The 23,366-nt window shown below is 44.9% G+C and overlaps 1 protein-coding gene across 4 annotated transcripts in view; it reads left to right on the top strand.

The window, feature by feature from the left end:
- The window catches only part of map7d1b (MAP7 domain containing 1b), a 49,163-nt gene that overhangs the window by 23,337 nt on the left and 2,460 nt on the right, over positions 1-23,366 (top strand). The window contains exons 3-17 of one of the 4 annotated variants that reach the window (XM_066667822.1): positions 2,652-2,720; positions 2,954-2,974; positions 6,939-7,102; positions 7,503-7,611; positions 11,695-11,799; positions 16,347-16,466; positions 17,209-17,342; positions 17,812-17,945; positions 19,128-19,375; positions 19,455-19,854; positions 20,394-20,553; positions 21,549-21,653; positions 21,954-22,004; positions 22,154-22,202; positions 23,087-23,153. In XM_066667822.1, coding sequence (XP_066523919.1) covers positions 2,652-2,720; positions 2,954-2,974; positions 6,939-7,102; positions 7,503-7,611; positions 11,695-11,799; positions 16,347-16,466; positions 17,209-17,342; positions 17,812-17,945; positions 19,128-19,375; positions 19,455-19,854; positions 20,394-20,553; positions 21,549-21,653; positions 21,954-22,004; positions 22,154-22,202; positions 23,087-23,153 — 1,936 coding nt within the window. The remainder of the gene's footprint in view (positions 1-2,651; positions 2,721-2,953; positions 2,975-6,938; positions 7,103-7,502; positions 7,612-11,694; positions 11,800-16,346; positions 16,467-17,208; positions 17,343-17,811; positions 17,946-19,127; positions 19,376-19,454; positions 19,855-20,393; positions 20,554-21,548; positions 21,654-21,953; positions 22,005-22,153; positions 22,203-23,086; positions 23,154-23,366) is intronic. The other 3 variants (XM_066667823.1, XM_066667824.1, XM_066667825.1) reach the window with 3 other exon arrangements.

The following is a 23,366-nucleotide window of genomic DNA, read 5'->3' as shown; positions in this document are numbered from 1 at the left end:
GGGATAAAAACCTCGCTCGCTCTCTCTCAGGGAGGAGTTGGATGGCCCTCCCTTTCCCATAACACAAGAGTGGAGAGAGTGTTTATTGGACGGCTCACTTGACCATTTGAGGTCTTTGCCAAACCCAGCCCTGGGCTGTTAGTGTTCTCCTGCAAGCGTGTTGAGTTTTCCAGAGCTGGAAAATAAGCTGTAAGGACTGCCTACAGCCTTTTGGACCAGGCCTAAGTCTCTCTGCAGGAAATTTCTACAGTGCTGACTGTGTGTGTGTGTGTGTGCGCAGTAGCTTCTGTCCTCAGCGGTGTCTGTCCTCTGTCCAGCAGATGGCTGTGGCAGGATGCCAGATTGTCGTTTGTCCAGAGCGAGGGGTGAGACCGCCACGGTCATGGAGCAGGTTTAAATGCACCGTCCTGGACACAGGAGAGAGAGAGAGAGAACACAAAGATAGGAAGGAGAAAAGAGAGAATGGATAAAGAGAACACAGAAAGAGTGAGGGAACACACAGAAAGAAAAGAGAATGACAGAGAGCACACAGAGGAAGAAAACAGAAAAGCCAGAAAGAGAGACAGAGAGAGAGAGAGAGAGAGACAGGCCTCAGGCTTCTGCAGTGATTTTCTGTTATAGAAAGAAAGACAAAACACAGAGATTAAGGACAAAGTGGGAGGGGTGGGGGGTGAAAAGTGAAAGATGGAGCCAGAGCTGGATAGAAACAAAACAGAGAGAGTGGGTGACAGCGTGTGTGTGTGTGTGGACACAGGACTGTTGTAAAAGCCTCCTGAGCGTCTCCAGTGTGTCTTGTCCTGCCGTGCCTCTCCTCTGCAATGAGAGGAAAGTGGTTGCCATAGCAACAAACCGTCTGTTCTCCACTGCGACTGTTGTTCCCCCGTTATAGATTCACTGAGTAAACATTAGCACACAGCACATGACGCAGAGCAACAAACACCAACACAAACACACACACACACACACACACCAGTTCTACACCAGGACTGAAACACCATATATAAACACCGACCTGCCATAACATTAAAGCCACCTCCCTGTTTCTACACAAGTGGATCAGACACAGCAGTGCTGCTGGAGTTTAAACCCTGTGTCTACTCTCTGTCCACTCTGTGAGACACTCCTCCCTCGTTGGTCCACCTTGTAGATGTAGAGTCAGAGACAGTAGCTCATCTGTCGCTGCACAGTGTGTGTGGGTCGTCCTCTAGTCCTTCATCAGTGACTCAGAACGCTGTCGGCTGGATGTTTTTGTTAAATGTGTCTGATCCACTCTACACCAGCACAACACACACTAACACACCACCACCACGTCAGTGTCACTGCAGCACTGAGAATGAACTACTAAGTGGACTACAGTAGTTGTAGAGCTACAGAGTGCTCCTGTGTGGACAGTGAGTGTAGAAACCAGAAGGTGGCTGTAATATTATGGGTCTCTCGTGAATCTCTTGATACGAGTAGTTTTTTTTTTATTTCAACACACACTGAAGGATCCTCAGATCGGTGTTTCACCAGGTGTCAGTCTTTCAGCTTCACGTATGGACTCCCCTCTGAATCCTGGACAGCTCCTGGGTCCTAGCTCCTTGCCCCAACCTTCACTGCCCGATTAAACACATCCTTCAGTAATTAGAAAAGCACTGATCTGAGACCAGACGAGTGAAGGGTCCTCAGCACAGACTCCAATCACTTTCTCTCTCTCTCAGCACACTACACTTTCATTCATCTGCACACTGTGGATAGACCCTCGGGGGTGGGGGGTGGGGGTGGCATTTGACAGACCCTTCATGACAGAGGGAGAGAGAGAGAGAAAGAGAGAGAGAGAGAGAGAGAGAACATAAGAAAATAGAAAGCAAAAGAGAAATGCAGCGAATTGAGAGAAACAATGAAAAAGTAAAAGAAAGCACAGATAAAAACAGTGAAAGAAAAAATATAGAACAATTCACAGAGAGAAAGAGAAGAAGATGGAAAACTGGAGAGAGTAGAAAGTGAAAGGCCATAGAGAAAAAGAAGTAAGAGACAGAGAGGGGGAGAGATAGAGAGAGAGAGAGAGAGAGAGAAAGAAAGAGGGGGGAGAAAGAGAGAGAAAGGGGGGGAGAGAGAGAAAGAAAGAGAGAGAGAGAGAGAGAGAGAGAGAGGGGGGAGAGAGAAAGAGAGAGAGAAAGAAAGAGGAGGAGAGAGAAAGGGGGAGAGAGAGAGAGAGAGAGAGAAAGAGAGAGGGGAGAGAGAGTGAGAGGGGAGAGAGAGAGAGAGAGAGAGAACCCTATAACAGATCCAGGCCCTGCTTCCCCAAAGCTTCTAAGTTCTGAGATCATTTTAAAGAGTAGAGAGAGTGTTCAGGGTAATGCTCGCTCTACCATTTGGGACTGAGTGTAAAATGACCAGGGCCTTTGGGAAGCCCCGCCCCAGAGAGATGGTGTTCTCCTCCGAGTGTGTAGAGCTGTACAGTGGTGTTGTGTTAAGAGCAGATGGAAAAGAAGTGTGGTCGATGGCAATGTGTGTGACTTTTGAGGCGGTGGGGTCTTAGCTAATGGAGGAGGGGCTGACGATGACTAAACTGTTCAGGGGAAAAGGACATGAGTGAAGCTGAGGCTCGCGTTATTCCTGAATTAGACTTTTCCACAGATTTCTCAGACATTCTCCTCTTGTTGTTTCAGATGGGATGAGCTCAGAGCAGAGACAAAAGCAGGCCAAGCAGAGGAGAGAGGAGAGAGCCAAGTACCTGGGTAAGACACACACACACACACACACACACACACAGCTTCTAACCCTGATCCAAAGGAATTCATCAGGCCAAGGTGGGTCACCCTCAGGCTCTAATGAGGTCTTATGGATCTGAGCCCTGGGCCTGGGCATTACCACCTCTCGCACTGGTCTGGGGTCAGGAGAGAGGAAAGTGTGATTGATTACTGATTGGTTACTGACTGCTGCTCTTCTCCACTGTTTCTTAATGCTTCAGATCAGAGAACCCAGGAGCAAGGTAAGATCCGTTACGTTATCTAGAACAGGCGATGCTCTCCTTCCTGACATCATTCCCGCCCTGATCATTCTGATTTTGGTTCAGTGGCTGTCTGTGGCGACCATTTTCATTGTCCAGGCGCTGGAGTAATCTAGGGCTCTCACTGATTTCATATTTAATTATGGGTTTGCTTTGGTTTGTTTGTTTGTTTGTTTGTTTACATCGGGCTTGAGTCACAGCAGCATGCCGTTTTTATGGGTTACCATCTGAAGCTCGCAAGTGCAAAATGAAGGCTATTAGAAGGACATCTGTTCCCCTTGTGCTGCAGTAACAGCCTCTGCTCCTCCTGGAAAGCTTTACCCCGGACGCTGGAACATTTCTGTGAGGATTCTGTGAGGACAGCGTTCCTCTCAAATAAACCTTAGTGAAGTCAGGTGCTGATGTTGGAGGATCAGTTCCGGATCTCCAGCTCTTCCTGCAAGTGTAGGATGGAGCTCCACCACTCCAGAGAACACGGTTCCACTGCTCGATACGGAAGACGAATGTCTGCATGTGGGAATCGACCATAGACCAGTGCCCCCCCACCAGCCGTGATAACGATCGGCTCTTAACCCTTCAATAGGGCCCCGGGGTCTGAGATATGTGCCTCCATTACAGCGGGGGATCAGAGGGAATTATTCCAGCCATTAGCGTGATTAGCCGGCTTGGCTCTCTGTGGCTCTCTGCAGCTGTGGAGGAGCTAGTGGAGCCAACCTCTGTCCAGCTGTTAGCCGCCAGATAAGTCTCAGAGCGCTCCATTTCAGCTCCGCACACAAAGCCTTTTATCTGGGAAATAAAAAAAAATCCCAGCTCCGCCAATGCAGCGTTTACACGGCGACAAAGCCGTCTCTGCTCCGCAGATGAATAAAGACATTTTAATACGTCCCCTTTTCAGCCGCATTCAGGAGGAGAGGGTATTTTTCCCCGGCTCTGAACGGCGCTGTTATGTAAGCGAAGCCGTGTAAAGCTAAAAGGATTAGAGTGTTTTGTGCTCGTCCTCACGTATCAGGATCATGTTCTACAGTGGGGGATATGTGCAGAGAGAAGGCAGGGGCTTTTATTTTGGAGGCGAATAAAGCAAATTCTAAAGGAATAACTGGTAAAACATATGACACTGTAATTTACACACAACAAAGAACCTTAAATCCTGAATAAATGCTGCACAGCCTGGTGTTCGTGCGGCAGGAGCAGTGTTTCTGAACTGCAGATACAGTATGACTTTAAATAGCTGTAGTGGAGTGGGCTGGGTACCTACACAACTCAGCTCTACTCAGCACTGCTCTTGATTTTCCATCAGATAAATCCAGTCCTGGTCCTAGAACTGGTTTCTTGTTTAGTGGCTGTTCTCTCGTGGTTCTCACTGAGACGAGTAGGGCGTGTAAACCTTGCAGAGCACTGATTGTCCATAGAGAGTCATCACTGCAGACGACCAGCACTAACTCTCCATCTGTAAAATCACCAGCTGCAGCAGAGATCACGTTTGTTTTTATCCGACTCACGACGGCAGCTCGTAAAATTACGCCGTGGTCTTTTAAAGAGGTTCAAACGCTCCTCGGATCGGTGCCCGACGAAAGAATCCAGCGAGAGCTGGACGCTGCAACAAGGAAGGAACAAACTCTACTGATCTGTCTGAACTGATGACGGAGCTGTGTTCAGTCCCAAACAACAACAACAACACGCCAATACACCATGAGTAAACACCACGTAATGTTACTGCCTCCGTTGTTCCAGTTAGAGACGGGGTTTTGAGACAACACTGGATACATTTGGGGAGGGGCGGAGCTGTGGTAGTGGAAAACAAACCAGAGACCAAACAAATAGTAGAGTCAAGTAGGTACCATGCAGTGGAAAAGGGTCATTAGTGGAGTTCACTGGGCCAAAGAATGGAGACTTTAGTTACTTTTCGGCGCAGTAGAGTATTGTACTGTGACTCCAACCAGGTATTTCTCACCTCAGTGGCTGAGTTGGCTGAGCCACGAGCCAGAAACTTTCTCACAGCAGTCGTAGAGCCGACTCGTCCGCTCCGCAGCTTGTGTGTGGGGTGTTTTGTTGACGCTGACAGTTCTGTGTTAGTTCAATTTGCTTGAGTAAACATTTGTTTCAATCAGACGAGCGAGTTCATGTTTACACCAGCCTGGGAATGGACTTTAGTGGCCCTTCCTGAAGACCCTGATTATGTTTCACTAAGGGAGAAATGGCTTAGACAAGGAAATCCATATATGGGCGTGAAGTCTTTAAGAGAGGTCTATGAAAGCTTGAGTAAGGCCCACGTTTCATTGAAGCCTCGAGTGTGGGTTTGGAGTCAGTGTGTTTCACTTCTGCTGGGTTCACATTCCTCCCTCCCCCCACTGTCCCATCTGGACCATCTTTAAACACACTGTTGCATGAGTATGTGTGTGTGTGTGTGTGAGACAGTGAGTGAGCTGGTTAAGGCTGTGGAAAACAGGAAATGCTTCCCCCCAATGTTTTCCGCAGGGAAGGACTTCACGCAGACGGCTGCGCAGCATGCGGGGAGCTGTAACCACCGCAGTGTGATTGGTTTTTAATGGTGGTTGTATTAAGGAGAGAAATGGAGCTTGATGCAGTTTCAGGCTCTAGGTTGGTTGCGCTCTCCTCAGATGCTGGTGTCCCGTAGGAGGCTGTGCTAACAGCTCCAGGCAGAACCAGCTTTAATTAATCCTGCTTTATTAAAGAGATTAGACAGCGGTTAATGATGGAAATATGTCTCGAGCAGTAGTTTTGAGTATGACGAGGTTATTTTATGGCTGTAGTGAACTTACCATGGCCTCAAGAAGAGGCTGGAGGATTGTTGGTGACAGCACTCTAGCTTAGGTCTTTATTACAGCAAAAAGCCATGAGAGGACATGTGTTACTGTGCTTTATCATGGGGAAGGGTTTGTGGCACAACATGCAATGGAGTACCCCGTGATATAAAGACCAGTTCAGGGTCACGGTGGGTCCAGAGCCCAGAGCCTACCTGGAATCATTGGGCGCAAAGCAGGAACACACCCTGGAGGGGGCGCCAGTCCTTCACAGGGCAACACAGACACACACACATTCACACCTATGGGTGTACACACAGGGAGAACACACCAAACCCCCCCTCATAGACAGTCACTCGGAGCGGGACTCGAACCCACAACCTCCAGGTCCAGGACACTACCTGCTGCACCACTGTGGTGACCAACGTAAAATATGACAAATACACTAGTTTACAAAAAGCCCTTTCACAATAAACTATACTTCCACCACACAATGTAGTCGGTTAACAGTGATCACTGTTGCTGGGCAACACGAGGGTGATGATATAATTAAATATTAATGTGGCGTAGCCACTCCATGAAACAAAATCTGTTTGTGTGTATTCAGGGGGTTCGGTTTAGTAGAAAAACATAGACTTTTACTCCAAACAATCTGTGGCACTGACATCGTTAAAACACGTCTGTGATGCCTCTGTTTCTCTGGGAACTTAACGAAACTGTGTGTAAAACAGTGGGACATTCAGATGTGATGATTCAGATTTTAGGACTGAACTCTCCTTTCTGCAATTGTTAATTTACCTTGATTATAGCTACTCCCTCAAAGGGACAGTCCTCCATCTGTAATGTCTGAACCTGCATGATTACTGAGTACATTCCCAAAGGGAAAGTCCACCAAATTTCCAACATTGCTGCAGAGATGTAACAAGGTCATGAAATGTATTTCCCGATTGTTTTAAAGAGGTGGGGACTAAATGTATTTTCATGGATCTGCACATATTGAATGAAGGTGGAGGTGTAGAGTTTACATTAAGGCACATTTTTGCTTGGAAATAACATGTAAAATTGTTGTTGTGATGAACAGAGGGGAGTTTATAGGGATTTAGTCAATCAGCAGGGTATAGGAGGACTATTTTTTGTAGTGTGTGACTCTAACTTTTCCCCTTCCTCCTCCTCCTCCTCCTCAGCGGCGAAGAAGGCTCAGTGGCTGGAGAAGGAGGAGAAGGCTCGGCGTCTGAGGGAGAGTCAGCTGGAGGAGCGCAGGAGAAAACTGGAGGAGCAGAGAATCAGAGCCGAGAAAAGAAGAGCTCTGCTCGAGGACAAACAGAGACAGAAACTCCAGAAGAACAAGGTCCTCACACTGCACTTAAACACACACACAGCCCCTCCCCAAATCACTCCCGACTCCTTCTCATGTCTCAGAGAAAGTATGTGCTTGTTTTGCCCCCGTACCCCCAACCAGTTTGGAGCGTGGTGTGACTGGGGGGGCCTTGGCTAAGAGGTGGAGTCAGCAGAGACTAAACTGAGGAGACAAACTCGCAGCCCACAGCTTTGCTCTGTCACTGTCATGGAAGGAGAAGCAGTATTTGTCTGAAGCTGCACCACACACACAGTTTGTGACAAAGGGCTACGGCATTAATATGTATAGATTGTTTAATGTGTAGAGTACGTTTCTCTCCAATTTTCTCTCCTATCCCTTAATGAAACCCAGAGGAGTGACTACGTGTCTCTGTGCTGTGTTCTGTTTTCAGGAGAGATACGAGTCTGCCATCAAAAGATCAACCAAAAAGACCTGGGCTGAGATCAGACAGCAGAGATGGTCCTGGGCTGGAGGACTGAACCAGACGTCCCGCAGAGAGAGTGAGCAGTTTATGATTATGAGGAGTATTAATAACTCTGCTTCAAAGGCAAAAAAATGTTACCATACCATGTATTATAAAGAAAATATGAAAATTAACAAAGATAGAAAGTCAAGAAAGAAACTTGAATGCACATTAGAGAACAGAGCACACTGCACAGAGTACACGGTACAGAGTACACTGTACAGGGTAGTACACACTACAGAGTGCACTGTACAGAGTACACAGTACTGGGTAGTACACACTACAGAGTGCACTTTACAGAGTACACGGTACAGAGTACACAGTACTGGGTAATACACACTACAGAGTGCACTTTACGGAGTACACGGTACAGAGTACACAGTACAGGGTAGTACACACTACAGAGTGCACTGTACAGAGTACACGGTACAGAGTACACAGTACAGGGTAGTACACACTACAGAGTGCATTTTACAGAGTACACGGTACAGAGTACACAGTACAGGGTAGTACACACTACAGAGTGCACTTTACAGAGTACACAGTACAGAGTACACAGTACTGGGTAGTACACACTACAGAGTGCACTTTACAGAGTACACAGTACTGGGTAGTACACACTACAGAGTGCACTGTACAGAGTACACAGTACAGGGTAGTACACACTACAGAGTGCACTTTACAGAGTACACAGTACAGGGTACACACTACAGAGTACACAGTACATAGTACACACTACAGAGTGCACTGTACAGAGTACACAGTACAAGGTACACTACAGAGCACACTACAGATTACAAAGTACAGAGTACACTACAGGGTACAGAGTACACCGTACAGATTACACAGTACCCAGTACCTAGTACACTACAGATTACACAGTACAAAGTATACTACGGAGTACACACTAAAGAGTACAGAGTACACGTACAAAGTACACTACAGAGTACACACTACCAAGTAAAGAGCAAAAAGTACAGTACACGGCAGAGTACACAGTGCAAATAGTAGAGTATTGAATACACTACAGAGTATGCAGTAGAAAGTAGAGAGTACAAAGTAGAGTGCAGGGTACATGGTAGAGCGTAGAGAGTACACAGAACCGAGTACAATACAGAACTCATAGATCAGAGTACACAGTGCTGAGTACACAGTATAGTACAGAAGTCTTTTTGACTGATATCTCAGCCCCTAGATCCTTCCTGACACCAGCCAATAGTCTGGAGGTCACTGCAGTGGACCCTTACACCTCAGTGCTGGACCGGTTTTCTCAAAAGTGTGTGTGTGTGTGTGTGTGTGGGACTGTGAATGTGAATGTGTGAGAAAGAGAGAGTGCGATGATGATGACGATGGCGTTGTTGTGGTTAAGGCATTTCTCCTGCTGGACGCTGCTGTATGAACGTTTGATTGTGAGCTGTGTGTGACTCCATTCTTCCGTACTGAAGGGATCATGAATGACAGAGGGTCATACACCCCGGCTCGCCAATGAGAGAGCGGTTCAGTCTCATGGGAGGTTGGGGTTAGGACACGGCGCATTTCTCATCTGCCTCTTACTAGTGTCAGCTGATATTGGGAGGAACACATCATCTGGTGGTCATCTGAATATTTTACTGCTGATTAAAAACTTCTGCCGGTTTGATCTCAGGTGTTTCCTCACTCATCTGAGTCCACTCTCCTACAATCTCAATCACAGTGCTAGCCAGTGTGTGCCTCTGTAGCTGGCACAATAGATCTGCGCAGGTAGTGTTCTCCTGCAAGCGTGCTGAACCCTCCAGTGGCTCAAAGAGGAGCAGGGAAGCTTCACACTTGTGCTCCTGAGTCTCCCAGTGTGAGACGGTGGGGGGGATTGTGGGGGCAGCGATGGAAGAGACGGAGGGGACGGGGTTGTGGAGGGATGAGAAGATTTCCGTCACAGGAGACTAAAGGGAGGAAGAGGGATTTACAGGGCGTGGTCCCACACCTGTGCCATGAACAGCAGGAAAACAGGAGAAAGGGATTATAACTCTAGATGGAGCCGGGTTAAGGTTACCATAATAATATCAACTTTAATTTCTATAATAATAATAATGATGCTTTCTTCAAACACACACAGTTTCCCTTGCATATTATTCCCTGGCAGTAAGCCCATGTAAACTCTGCTACCGAGCTGAAAGTCCAGGACTAGTTGGCCTTGTAGATCTCCACCACTGCGGCTGGCTCTCAGTCAATGTGTCGGCCGGGGACGTTCAAAACCAACCCAAACACAAACCCGCTGCAAACAATACGTAAAACAACCAGCAAAAAGCAGTATTAGATTCACATTCACAGCATGTGGAGGACTCTGTTCTGCAGAGTGACTTACAGTTTCTTATTCATGTTTCTGATGTAGGTTGAGAAAGCCTAGGGGGCTCTGTTTTCATGGAAATAAGGCACAAACCTGAGCATGTGGCACAAACCACACAGAGACTAATACTGGCAGTGCACACAGATGTCAAAAGCATCGCACAAACTAGGTATATATTAACTGTATTCTAAAGACATAGGAAAATAATAATACATTTAATTAGTCACAAAACCTACTTAAGTGCACAGAACAGCGCCCTCAAGTGGAAAACCAGCCCGTGGCTCAGAACACCTGCCCGCTTCCAAATGTTGCACAGTGCAGTTTCTGTAGTGCTGAGCCTGGAGTAGCAAAGACAGAGGCTCTGTTCTCCCTGTTACAGCTCAGTGAAACATCACAATGATTTTGACGCTGTTATTTTAGTGTAGAAATGCTACCTAATGCTACTTTAATATCACTTTTAAAGGCTAAGCACCAATTAATGGACCTCCATGAATATTTCACATTATTGTAGTTACTGACATATATAAGTATGAATTAAAATGAAAATAGCAGCTTAATTTGCTTTAAAACTGACAATTTTATTAAATTGACGGAAAAACCCGAGCTCATTACGGAAATTCTTGAACGCGACCGTGACGTCACTGGTGGACAACAGCTGAACAACGCCGCGGTAAAACACCGTTACGACTGACTGTTATGACAGTATCTAGCTAAATAACCAACATTATTCATGACAATAGCCTAGCAATAAGCTAAACTCAAATGTAGAGGTACCGTTATTCTTGTAAATGTGATCGAAGTCGAACTCGAATTCATCCGACACTATAAACCTCCGTAATGCAGCTACGTAGCCGAGTATAATCTGAGCCCCCGAGTTTAGCGAGTCAAGCTAACGTTAACTAACACCAATTAAAACAGGCGAAGTGAGTGTCCTTACCCTGTTTACCTCCATGTTACAGAGGCTCTTGAACACCTTTCGTTGGTGTCCTTACATGCCCATATTGTTGGAAAAGCGCCAGTGAAATGAGCTACAGATAACGGAGTGAGCGGATGGTCCTTTCCAAAGTGCCCGTTTAAAGTTGACAAATTTAGTCCATTTTCTGGATATTTTGGGATCTTTGGGCCATTTGTGCACAGATGTCCCACTGTACATTGAATGATTGCAGCCAAAAACAACACACCTTTTCGTGCAACTTCTAGAGTTGTTGTCCACCATCTACGTCACAGGCAAGACGCCTATTAGAGTTTCCCAACACCGTGGGCAGGGGGGGTAATGGTCTTTTAAACCTTATTCCTTGAATTAGTAAGAAATAACATGTTTTCTGACTGTCAATAAACACAAGTTAGGAACTCAAATTCCACTGCATTTATTTGTTTGACACTTTCATAGAGCTGGTGCTTAGCCTTTAACGTCCACAACTGAGTCTGCACCACACAAAATTTACAGTACAGCGCTTTGAGGGTTTACCGCCAGAACACATCCATGAAAGCAGAGCCCTAGGAGTCTTGCCCAGGGACTCTGGTATTGTATTCCTGCCCAAGCTAAGACTCCAACCCCAGTCTGCTGTGTGGAAGGCGGTGGTGTTATCCGCGCTGCTATCCAACGTACACAAACACACTGTTCTGCCTTTCCAGCAATTGTAGGAAATGTCTACTGCTGTTTGAATGCTCTCTCCTGAACAGCCCCCCTCCTCCCCCTCCTCTCTTTTACTGGGATCCTATGTGTGGTTCCCTTGTGAACAATATATGTGTATGTGTGTGTGTGTGTGTGTGTGTTTTGCATTCTCTCCGGTGCAGGCAGATGCTCGGCCTCCACGGTAAACCTGCCGCGGCAGACGGAGCCTGTCATTAACAACAGGCTCTCCAAGTCCTCAGCGACACTCTGGAACTCGCCCAGCCGAAGTAAGGCCGTCCGAGCGGCTCTGTGTCCCTCCTCTCACCCCCCACAGACCCTCCAACCCCACCTTCTTCTTTACGTTTTTATATTAGGGATGTGCCATTTAAGTTTCTAAGCCCTGATCTCAATCCTTGAGCTTTAACACAGATACGGAGTCAGATCTGAGCCTGGTATTTATCAGACGTACAGCCAGAGTCAGAAAAACAGTTCAAATCAGGACAAAACTTAATATCTACACAGTGGTAGTTGGACAGGAGATATCAGGAAAAAACCTTCTTAGCTTTTTAACGTTTCCCAAGGTTCACACAATAGCAAGATGGAGATACAAGGTTTTTGCACGACACTGACAATATGCAGCCAGTTATTTTTAAATTTAAATTTAAATACCACGTATAAAAAGTGTGTTTGTACCGTGTTTACTCCAGATGTAGTAGATCCACTGAGGCATGGCTGCTTCTTTAATTTAGCAGTTATCTGATGAGGCTAACAACCACTAGATGTCAGTTGTGGTCATCAAAGCTCCTCAAAATACATCCAGCTCTTCATTAAGGCCAAACAGGCTTGTGGAAATGGTTTAGGGGAGAGTACGGAAACTGTAAGCTGTAATTAGTGTAGCTGAACGCAGATATAGTGCTTACATTTAAGACTTACATTTACATTTAAAAGATTTAACGTTATATACATTCATGATTGCTAACATCGGAATCACCCTCTTTAAATCGTCTAAATCAAACCTCACGTAATTTTGGATACAATATTATCCCAGAGAACGATATTATGGTACATAACAAAACAATTCTTTGTACACCTAAAATATTCTATAATAATATAATATAATATTATATATTATATATATAATATTATATTATATAATTGGCTCCTCATTAACGTTACTCCGCCCACATCTCAGCAGTTTTCTCAGGCACTTTCTGAACAGCACAAACTGATAGAAACAGAAACTGTAACCAGGCTGAGAAGTTCAGACACATTTCAAGTGGTCCACAGATGGAATTGGACACCTGAATCTTGCAGTGTGGACAGTCTTTGGCATAATCAGACTCAGCGAAGAAGAGTAGCCTTTTGTAAGGACTGTAATGAGATTAAACAAGGTCTAACATAAAATCTCCAATACGCCCGCAGTGTGAACAGAGGACACTGGATTGCTCAGAACTGGATTGGGCTTCACATCTCTGATACTGATCTTCTAGATCAGACTGGAACATCCCTAATAACCCCTGTTATTACTCTTATTCTTTTGTTTCTCATTTGTTGGGGTTAGTGTGTGGTTTTTTTGGTGACGTACGTGCCTGCCTGCCTGTGCCTGGTAGTTGATGGTCATTCTCACCTCCCTTTCCCCCCTCTGAAACCCACGCACTCTCGTTCTTGTGTTGCATTGTGGGTAATAAGCCCCCCCCTCCTCAGTGCATCTTCGATCAGCCCACACATCTCTAATCTCATGCTCTGTGGTGGTCTTCAGCGGCGATGTGGCTGTTTGTGGTCAAAACACTGCATTTCATGGTCGCTTTACCATCCTGCTGTGTGTGGTGGGCTTTCTGTGATGTTCTGTCTCTGTGGTGCTGGGGTGGAGAAAATGGGCGTGTGGGTGTGTGGATACTGTTTATTATGGATAATATGGATTATATGTGTGTATGGATAGCATGGATTATGTGAGTGTGTGGATTATATGTGTGTATGTGGACTATATTTGTGTATGTACTATATGAGTGTATGAATTATATTGATTATATGAGTGCATGGATTATGTGAGTGTGGATTATATGAGTGAATGGATTATACAGGAGTGTGGATTATATGAGTGAATGGATTATATAGGAGTATGTATTATATGAGTGAATGGATTATGTAAGTGTGGATTATATAGATGTATAGATTGTATGACTGTATGGATTATATAGGAGTGTGGATTATATGACTGAATGGATTATATAGGAGTATGGATAATATGAGTGTATGGATTATATAGGAGTATGGATTATATGAGTGTATGGATTATATAGGAGTGTGGATAATATGAGTGTATGGATTATATAGGAGTATGGATTATATGAGTGTATGGATTATATAGGAGTATGGATTATATGAGTGTATGGATTATATAGGAGTGTGGATAATATGAGTGTATGGATTATATAGAAGTATGTAAAATAATATGACTACATGGATTATATGAGTGTATGGATTATATAGGAGTATGGATTATATGAGTGAATGGATTATATAGGAGTATGGATTATATAAATGTATGGATTATATAGGAGTATGGATTATATAGAAGTGTGGGTAATATGAGTGTATGGATTATATAGGCGTATGGATTATATGAGTGTATGGATAATATGAGTGTATGGATTATATGAGTGAATGGATTATACAGGAGTGTGTATTATATGAGTGTATAGATTATACAGGAGTATGGATTAAATGAGTGTATGGATTATATAGGAGTGTGGATAATATGGGTGTATGGATTATATAGAAATATGTGAAATAATATGACTATATGTATTATATAGGAGTATGGATTATATGAGTGTATTGATTATATAGGAGTACGGATTATATGAGTGAATGGATTATACAGGAGTGAATGGATTATATAGGAGTATGGATTATATAAATGTATGGATTATATAGGAGTATGGATTATATGAGTGTATGGATTATATGAGTGAATGGATTATATAGGAGTATGGATTATATGAGTGTATGGAGTATACAGGCGTATGGATTATATGAGTGTATGGATTTTATAGGAGTATGGATAATATGAGTGAATGGATTATATAGGAGTATGGATTATATGAGTGTATGGATTATACAGGCGTATGGATTATATGAGTGTATGGATTATATAGGAGTATGGATAATATGAGTGTATAGATTATATGAGTGAATGGATTATATAGGAGTATGGATTATATGAGTGTATGGATTATATAGGAGTATGGATTATATGACTGAATGGATTATATGAGTGTATGGATTATATAGGAGTATGGATTATATGAGTGTATGGATTATATATGAGTGTATGGATTATATAGGAGTATGGATTATATGACTGAATGGATTATATGAGTGTATGGATTATATAGGAGTATGGATTATATAGGAGTATGGATTATATGAGTGTATGGATTATATAGGAGTATGGATTATATGACTGAATGGATTATATGAGTGTATGGATTATATAGAAGTATGGATTATATGAGTGTATGTATTTTATAGGAGTATGGATTATATGAGTGTATGGATTATATAGGAGTATGGATTATATGAGTGTATGTATTACATAGGAGTATGGATTATATGAGTGTATGGATTAAATAGGAGTATGGATTATATGAGTGAATGGATTATAAATGAGTGTATGGATTATATAGGAGTATGGGTTATATGAGTGAATGGATTATATATGAGTGTATGGATTCTATGAGTGTATGGAATATGGCATGTGTGTATGAACTATATGGAGGTATTGATGTATGTGTTGTATGGATTATGAAAGTGTGTATGCATTGATAACTCACTGTTTGGTAACAGAGATTGAAGTAGTTTGTTTTATTGTACAGGATCAATAACCCTGGCCATGGTAACGTCGTTAATAATCCTTACTGATGAGGTTCTGCTCTTGAAGCATGAAAACTAATAGAACTGAATAAACTGAATTTTACAAGCATTCACTACACTGAGGGTCCTGATGTACACTTTGAGCGGACTGTCTCCTCCTCCTTTGTTCAGTCTCAGGGGTTTACATTATCTTCCAGTCCAGGCGGAAAAGAATAAAGTTATGATTATTAGTATTATTAGCTGCTTTATCTAACTATGTCACCTGTGCTGCTCTTTTAAAACTAAAGTGTAAAGGCGTGAACACACTGAACAAATTTGCCTCTCAGACCATTTCAGCAACGTTGCCTGAGAGATTTCTGTCCTGCAGCATGTAGATGAAGAGTAGATGGACCTCTCTGGACCTCTCTGAAACACAGGGATACGTGGTATAATAACAGCTGTGATGCAGTAGTTTACAGACGTTGATCCAGTGGTGCAGATACAGCCGGCCGTGCGCTGCATGTTTTGCCGCAGTGAGAAAGGAGGGAGAAATCAGAGGTTGCTTAGCAACAGAGGGATCTCGCCCCAGTCCTGCAGTTTGAGAAAGTAAGAAGTTGTTGCAGTCCAAGCTGAGTGACTTTCAACAAATCTGCATCAGTCCTTATCCAGAGACAGAGACAGATATAGGAGAGAGAGAGAGAGAGAGAGAGAGAGAGAGAGAGAGAGAGAGAATAATTACAGAACTACAAAGTGCACCTGTGGTCTGTGGAGCTGACTAAATGGACAGTGAATTTATAAACTAGGAGGTGGCTTTAATGTTACAGCTGATCTGTGTGTGTGTGTGTGTGTGTGTTTGTATGCAATAAAATTATATAATGTGTAGGTGTACTAAGCTCAGTACACGTGTGTGTGTGTGTGTGTGTGTACGTGCATATGTGTGTGCGTGTGTGTGTTGATTAACCTTCCGATCTCCTGTCAGCTCGGAGTTTGCGTCTGAGTCCATGGGAGAGTCGTATCGTTGAGAGGCTGATGACCCCCACGCTGTCTTTCCTCGCCAGGAGTCGGAGTGCCGCCACCCTCCTCAACAACAATGACTCTCGTGAGTAACCCCCTCACACACACATTACAAGCATCAGTAGAGTCTAATAACTTTGTTATTGTGTTTGTGTCTGTGTTATCAGTGTTGGTGCTGTAAGGTGTGTAATCATGGAGGTATATTACTGTGTGACTGTGTTAGTGTCTGATCTCAGAGCAATGTTGTTTATGTAAGGTCTGTAATTATGGAGGATATATTACTGTCTGTGTTTGTGTCTGATCTCAGATCAGTTTCGGGTCTGTGTCTGATCTCAGATCAGCTTTGGATCTGTATGGGAGATATTTAAAACTGTGTGATAGTTTGTGTCTGATCTCAGATCAGTCTTGTGTCTGTAAAGTGTGTAGTCATGGAGGATATATTACTGTGTGACTGTGTTATTGTCTGATCTCAGATCAGTGTTGGGTCTGTAAGGTGTGTAGTTATGGAGTATATACTGTATATAACTCTGTGTTATTGACTGATTTCAGATCAGTTTTGGGTCTGTATGGAGGATATTTAAAACTGTGTGACAGTTTATGTCTGATCTCAGATCAGTGTTGTGTCTGTAAGGTGTATAATTATAGAGGATATATGACTGTGTTACTGTATTTGTGTCTGATCTCAGATCAGTGTTGTGTCTGTAATGTGTGTAGTTACGGGGACTGTCTAAGTGGTTAGGGTCCAATCGCAGATAAGTGTTGGATCTGTAAGCTGTGTAGTAATAGAGAATATCTAACGGTGTGATTGCGTTTGTGTCTAATTTCAGATCAGTGTTCCCGCTCTGCCTCTGCCTCCCCTCTGACCCCCTGCTCCCATCACCATCATCAGCACACCACTGACCGCTGGAGCTCCAGCACACCTGACATTACACAGCGCCAGCGCAGACGCAACTCCACACCGGTAAACACACACTCACACTCACAAACTGCTTCTGTTCCTCTGGGCAGGCTTTACACAAGCTCCTGGAACATCATTGTGAGGATCTGATTGCAATCAACCAGGAGAACTTAAGACAGGTCTGACATTTGTTCATGTCTAAGCTATTGGATGGAGCTTGATTACACCTGAGAACACAGTCGTACTGTTCCACAGCGTTTTACACCCCTCTAGCCCACCATGGGCATTGGGCTTGGTGATCATCAACTCAGAAGATGGACTATTATCCGTCAAGCAGTGACACTGAGTGGTTTAAAAACTGTAACTGCTTGTAAACTGCAAGTAACTGCTGTGTCTGATCCACTTGTACCAGCCCAACACACACTAAGACACCACCACCACGTCCGCCAATGACCTGCCTCCCAAATCATACCAGCTCTGTTGGAGTTGTACTGAATGCAGATTACTTGATACTGTGCCCTTATTTTTTAAGGCGGAAAAGAAAAAGAAAGAGAAGAAGGACAAGGAGAGGGAGAACGAGAAAGAGAAGAACGCTCTGTCCAAAGAGAAGGTGGAGACGAAGAAGAGACTGTCACAGTCCATCACGAGAGCTAAAGCTGAAGCGAGGTGAGTGCCTGCTTTATTCTGCATTCATGGAAGTGACAGAATGGGCGAGCAGCCAGGACACACTACGACTGTGTCTCCAACTGAAGGTAGCAACATTGATGTCTTTTGAATCACTGCCTCAGAAGGCAGCGTTTTGACCTGAAGGGAGCTGTATCAGAAACATTTTGTAGCTAGGATAATTACAGTTTTGGAGAAATCTTAATAAAACTAAGGCTGTATTTTGTAAGAACACGTAATTCACACACAACTACGGCCCTTCATCCCTCAGAGGACCGCCTCAAGGACAGTATTTAGGGACACAGGTTGCAATAAATTGTCACAGGGGGAAGCCAGTGATCTGGTTGCCCGACCACAGACCCAGCTTACCGGACCCTGAGGAATTCTGAAACTCAGACACTTGAGAGGGACTCCTATGGTGATAGAAAGGAAAAAGGAGGCCTTGCCCTTAAGCGAGGGAATGCCTCGCCTTATGGAACATGAACGAGGAAGCTCGAGAGTCAACCATCAACTCTCCTGAGGTGTACCGATGCTGTACCATCTGTGCAATCCTGGTTCATACATTCACTCGCTTAAGGGCAAGGCCTCCCCTGCCTTCAAGCTTGGAGTTCCCTCTTACGACATTCAGAATTCCTCTGGGGGTCCAGAGGGCTGGGTCTGTGATTCCCTCAGAGTTATACCCACCACTTCACAAGTGAACCTGAATATAGAGACCGTTATGGACTGTGGTTATATTTCCTCTGATTGAACACAATGTGGATAAACTCTGAACACTCAAAACTCTCACACTCACTCAGAAAAAAACAGCGCCTCCAACAGGACAGAAAACCTGTAGATCATTTCTATAGAGGATGCACATACAGAGCAGGACGTCTCTATGAAGTGATGCTACCTCTTTATCAAAGAGTTGGAAAGTAGGGAAACAGCTTAGAGCCAAACTGCAAATAAATTCAACTCCCACAAGTCACTGTAGGTTTGTGATGTCATAAACTGGTGCCAAATATGTGGCCATTGCGGCAGTCCAAATTGTGCATTTGGTGGGAAATATTAGTTTGGGAGTTTACAACAGATCTCTCTCTATCTCTCTCTCTTTAACTCTTTCTGTCCCTCTATCTCTCTCCTTACTCTTTCATACTCTCCCTTTCTCTCTCTCTCTCCCCATCTCTGTCTGTCTCTGTCTCTCAGCCCCAATGTAAAAACCAAGAGCCGAATGTCTTCCCCGGCACCTCCACGGAGTCGCCCCCTCTCTCCCAACCCTGCGGCTCCCCCCAAACACTCCTCATCCTCCTCCACAGGACGGACCCCTCCCGGCACCAAGACCCGGCCCAAACGAGCCCAGACCCCTGCTCGGATCCAGCCCCCCGCCGTCGGCACCGTTGCCGTGGAAACAAAGAAAGAAACCAATCAGCCTGAAATGCCTAAAGAAGCAAAGGGTGAGTTTAATCGTCATGGCAACAGATCTGAGGCTCAAACCAATAACAGATATTAAACTACACATCATCTCTTTCTCAGCTACACCCAGTGTTCCCGCCATCACAGTCTCCGCCTCCCCAGCTCCACCGCCTTCTGCCCCTCAGCCAATCACAGCGGCACGACAGAGCCCTGAGCCTGTCCCTAAGCCAATCACAGCAACACGGCAGAGCCCTGAGCCTGCCTCTAAGCCTATCACAGCAGCACGGCAGAGCCCTGAGCCTGCCCCTAAAGTGACCACAGCCACTCCCCCTGCAGACCCAGCCCCCTCTGTGGCCACGCCCACTCCTGCAGCTGACTCCGCTTCTCCTGCAGCGAAGCCCATGGCGGGAACCACGGACCGCGAGGAGGCAAGTCGAGTTCTGGCAGAGAAACGGCGTCAGGCTCGAGAGCAGAGAGAGAGGGAGGAGCAGGAGAGAGTGGAACAGGAGATCAGGAACAGGTCAGGACACACACGCGCACACACACACACACGCAGTCATATATAAACACACATACACACACATATATAAAAACATACACACGATCATATATAAACACTCATACACACCCACACACACACACACACTTATATATAAACATACATATACACACACATACACTCATATAAACACTCATACACTCACACGCTCATATATAACTGCACATACACACTCACATTCATTTATAAGTACACACACATATATAAACATTCACACACGTTCATATATATACACTCATACACATACACACACACACACACACCACACGCATTATAAACACACATGTACACACACACACACTCACACAAACAGGAGCAAGCTAAAGTTGGGCACACACACACACACACGCACACACACACACATATAAACACTCAGACATATTAAATGCTATTCTGTTATTGTTTACCACAGAACGCTGTCAAGGTTTTAAGGGTTTTATGTTTCGTGCTGTGTGTGTGTGTGTGTGTGTGTGTGTTTGTGTGGTGTGTGTGTGTGTCAGGGCTCTGAGAGAGGAGAACAGTCGACGGGAGGAGGAGGAGAGGAGGCGCAGGGAGGAGGAGGCGCGCTTCATGGCGGAGCAGCAGCGTTTGAAGCAGGAGAAGGAGGAGAAGGAGCGAGCTCAGGCCGAGCAGGAGGAGAACCTCCGCCTCCAGAAGCAGGTCCGCAGCAGATCAGACCCAATGAGGCTCTGTAGTTTACACACTTACACAGTGTGGTGGTAGTGGGGGGGGGGTCTGTGAGATAGAGAGAGTGTGAGACAGAGACAGAGAGGTGAGAGCAGGGGAGGTACAGAGGCAGAGAGAGAGGGGCAGGGTACGACAGGACATTGGCCCGTGGTCTGAGCCTCAGGTCGTGTCCAGCTGGTGTCCTCTCTGTCTGGCCTTGTCCTTTTTGTAGGTCATTTCACAGCAGTTTAACCCATTAATGCCAGCTATGCTTCTGTTATTAGGGCAAATCCACTAATATCTTTATATTCCTGTATTAGTCAGTGGTTATTGGTCACTCTTCCAGTAAAGTCTGGTTTGTGAGTGGAGAGAAACTGACACTGGTGTCTTTACAGTGAGGGTGAATGGAACCAGACATCAACACTAAGGCGCCCATTTTATTTCCTCTCCACACCCACCAGTGAACCTGCTAATGGTGGAGAAACTGGGGGTAATGCGAAAACATACATCTTCTTTGGGGACTATTTTGCCGTAGAACGCTCAGCATGTAACTCTCCACCACGAATGGATATGTAACAAACACCATCCAAATCATACCGGCTCTGTGGGGTCCTGATTACTGAAGGACAAGGGCCAAGGGGCAAACAGAGTATTCAGAGCAACAGATGAGCCACAGTCTGTAGTTGTAGAACGACACCGTGCTCCTGTGCGGCCAGTGAGCGTAGAAACAAGGAGGTGGTTGTAATGCTATGGCTGATGTGACTGCTAGTAGAAATGTCCTCAGACATGTTTAACACTCACAGCTGGACAATGTACATCTCTGCTTTCTCCTGGTGGAAGTAAGGTGAATTACAGGCATTTGATTCTGTACAGGAGCAAGCTAAAGTTGGGCACTCACACACTCACATACACACACTCACACACACACACACACACACTTATAAATATATATATATATATATATATTCTTTACATTATTTTTCTTTCAGAGAGAGGAAGCAGAGTCCAAGGCTCGGGAGGAGGCCGAGAGGCAGAGGATGGAGAGAGAGAAACACTTCCAGAAAGAAGAGCAGGAGCGGCTGGAGAGAAAGAAGGTGAGGACAGTGAAAGAGAGAGAGGGGTGAGGTTAGAAAAGGAAAAGGGTGTAATATTATATATACATAATGTGTGTGTGTGGAGGGCTTTGGGCTTTACACCCCTCTGGTGGACACTTGGCATTGGGCATGATGACTCATGTGCAGCTGCTTCAGAGAGTCCTGAGCTCCTCAGTTACCTCAGCTTTGTCCTTGTCCATTAACACATTATAAAAGCATACAGTATGTATAAAAGAAACCACTCTTATCCCTGGAAAGTGAACAGTGCGTGTGTGTGTGTGTGTGTGTGTGTGTTTCCAGCGTCTGGAGGAGATCATGAAGAGAACACGTAAGAGCGACGCTGGTGAGAAGGTGAGACCCTGTAGAAAGCTGCTTTCCCAGGTTGTTTCAGAAGATCTGTGTCCTCCAGAAGCTCAAGATCCATTCAGAAAAGTGTTGAAATGCTGCCCCCTGGTGCTTTTCTCCAGTTGATGAACTTCTGTTGTTTCGTGTTGTTGCAGAAAGACGCCAAGTCTCCAGCTCAAGTCAACAGCCAGGAGAAGGACAGAAGTGAGTGTCAGGGCTGAGGGACACAGCGATGGCATTCATTGTTGTGATCAGTTATGTTCCAGTGGGCTCCTCTGTGCTCTCCTGTGTGTCTTAATCAGGGCTGGGGAACCTGCCGCCAGTCACCGGGGGACAAATTAGTAGGTGCACATCTGGTCTAGGGCCCCAGATGTGGTGGGAATTTAGAGAATAGGGATCCCAATGGGGGACATTTTGCTGGGGAAGACCTCAGCCAGTCAGAAACGGTTTGAAAGCGTTTTGAAAGGTCACAGCGGCTCTCTGCGTTTTCTTTCCGCCGAGTGTTTTCTTCTATGTTGTTTTCACGTGTACAGAATTCCTGCTTAGTTTCTCTCTATTTCTGCCTCTGGATTCAGTCGGTCTGGGCTTTGCAGTGTTTCTCAGGCTTTGTCTCGGCTTGTTTCTCTCTTTTTTGCTTTGCCCTTTTTATAATAAACTCCACATTGCTCACTTCTGTCTGTAGCCTTTAGTTACATTCAGTAAGAAGCTGGGTTTTCTGGGGGATCCCACTCCCTCCCTGGAAAAAAGCAGAGGAACACCGTCCCCCACCCACCGTTCCGTTCAACTACAGTGTATTACGCTGTATTTTTCTACAACACAAATGTATGTCATTGGGGCATAATTATGGAAACTGTGAAATATCATGTAATTCACACATAAATCTATAGATATTCAGTTATTAATGAATTCCTTAATTAAGTAGTAAATTATTCGAAGTCATTTGGGGTGCCACCTCCTGCTGCTTCATGCACCACTAGTGATTGACGAGTACGACAGTTTGGGAACCACTGGTTTAGACGATTGAGTGCGTATCGTAAAGAGGAGTACAATGTACTGATTAACTCTGTGTTTTATCGTTGTCTTCCCAGGTTCTGCCCCTGCTCTAAACCCAGCTGTCAGCCACGGCAACCAGACGCAGGGAGAGGTCAAAGTCAGGTGAATAACACACACTCCATCACACTGAGAGTGTTCATCAGAGAGAAGTAACCCTCTCTGATTATCTCTAAAATAGGAACTCTACAGGAGAAGGAAAAAACCTTAATCACTTTCAGTGGAAGTCAATGTTAAAAGATTGTATTGATTAAAGTGTCGTCCCGGTTTGGTTACGATACTGAAGATAACTCACATCGCAGGACAGTGTTTGTGAAG

The sequence above is a fragment of the Hoplias malabaricus genome, chromosome 4 (genome assembly GCF_029633855.1).
Source record: "Hoplias malabaricus isolate fHopMal1 chromosome 4, fHopMal1.hap1, whole genome shotgun sequence".
Taxonomy (NCBI): Eukaryota; Metazoa; Chordata; class Actinopteri; order Characiformes; family Erythrinidae; genus Hoplias; species Hoplias malabaricus.
Note: the sequence above shows the minus strand (reverse complement) of the source record. Positions and strands in the feature narration are given on the sequence as shown.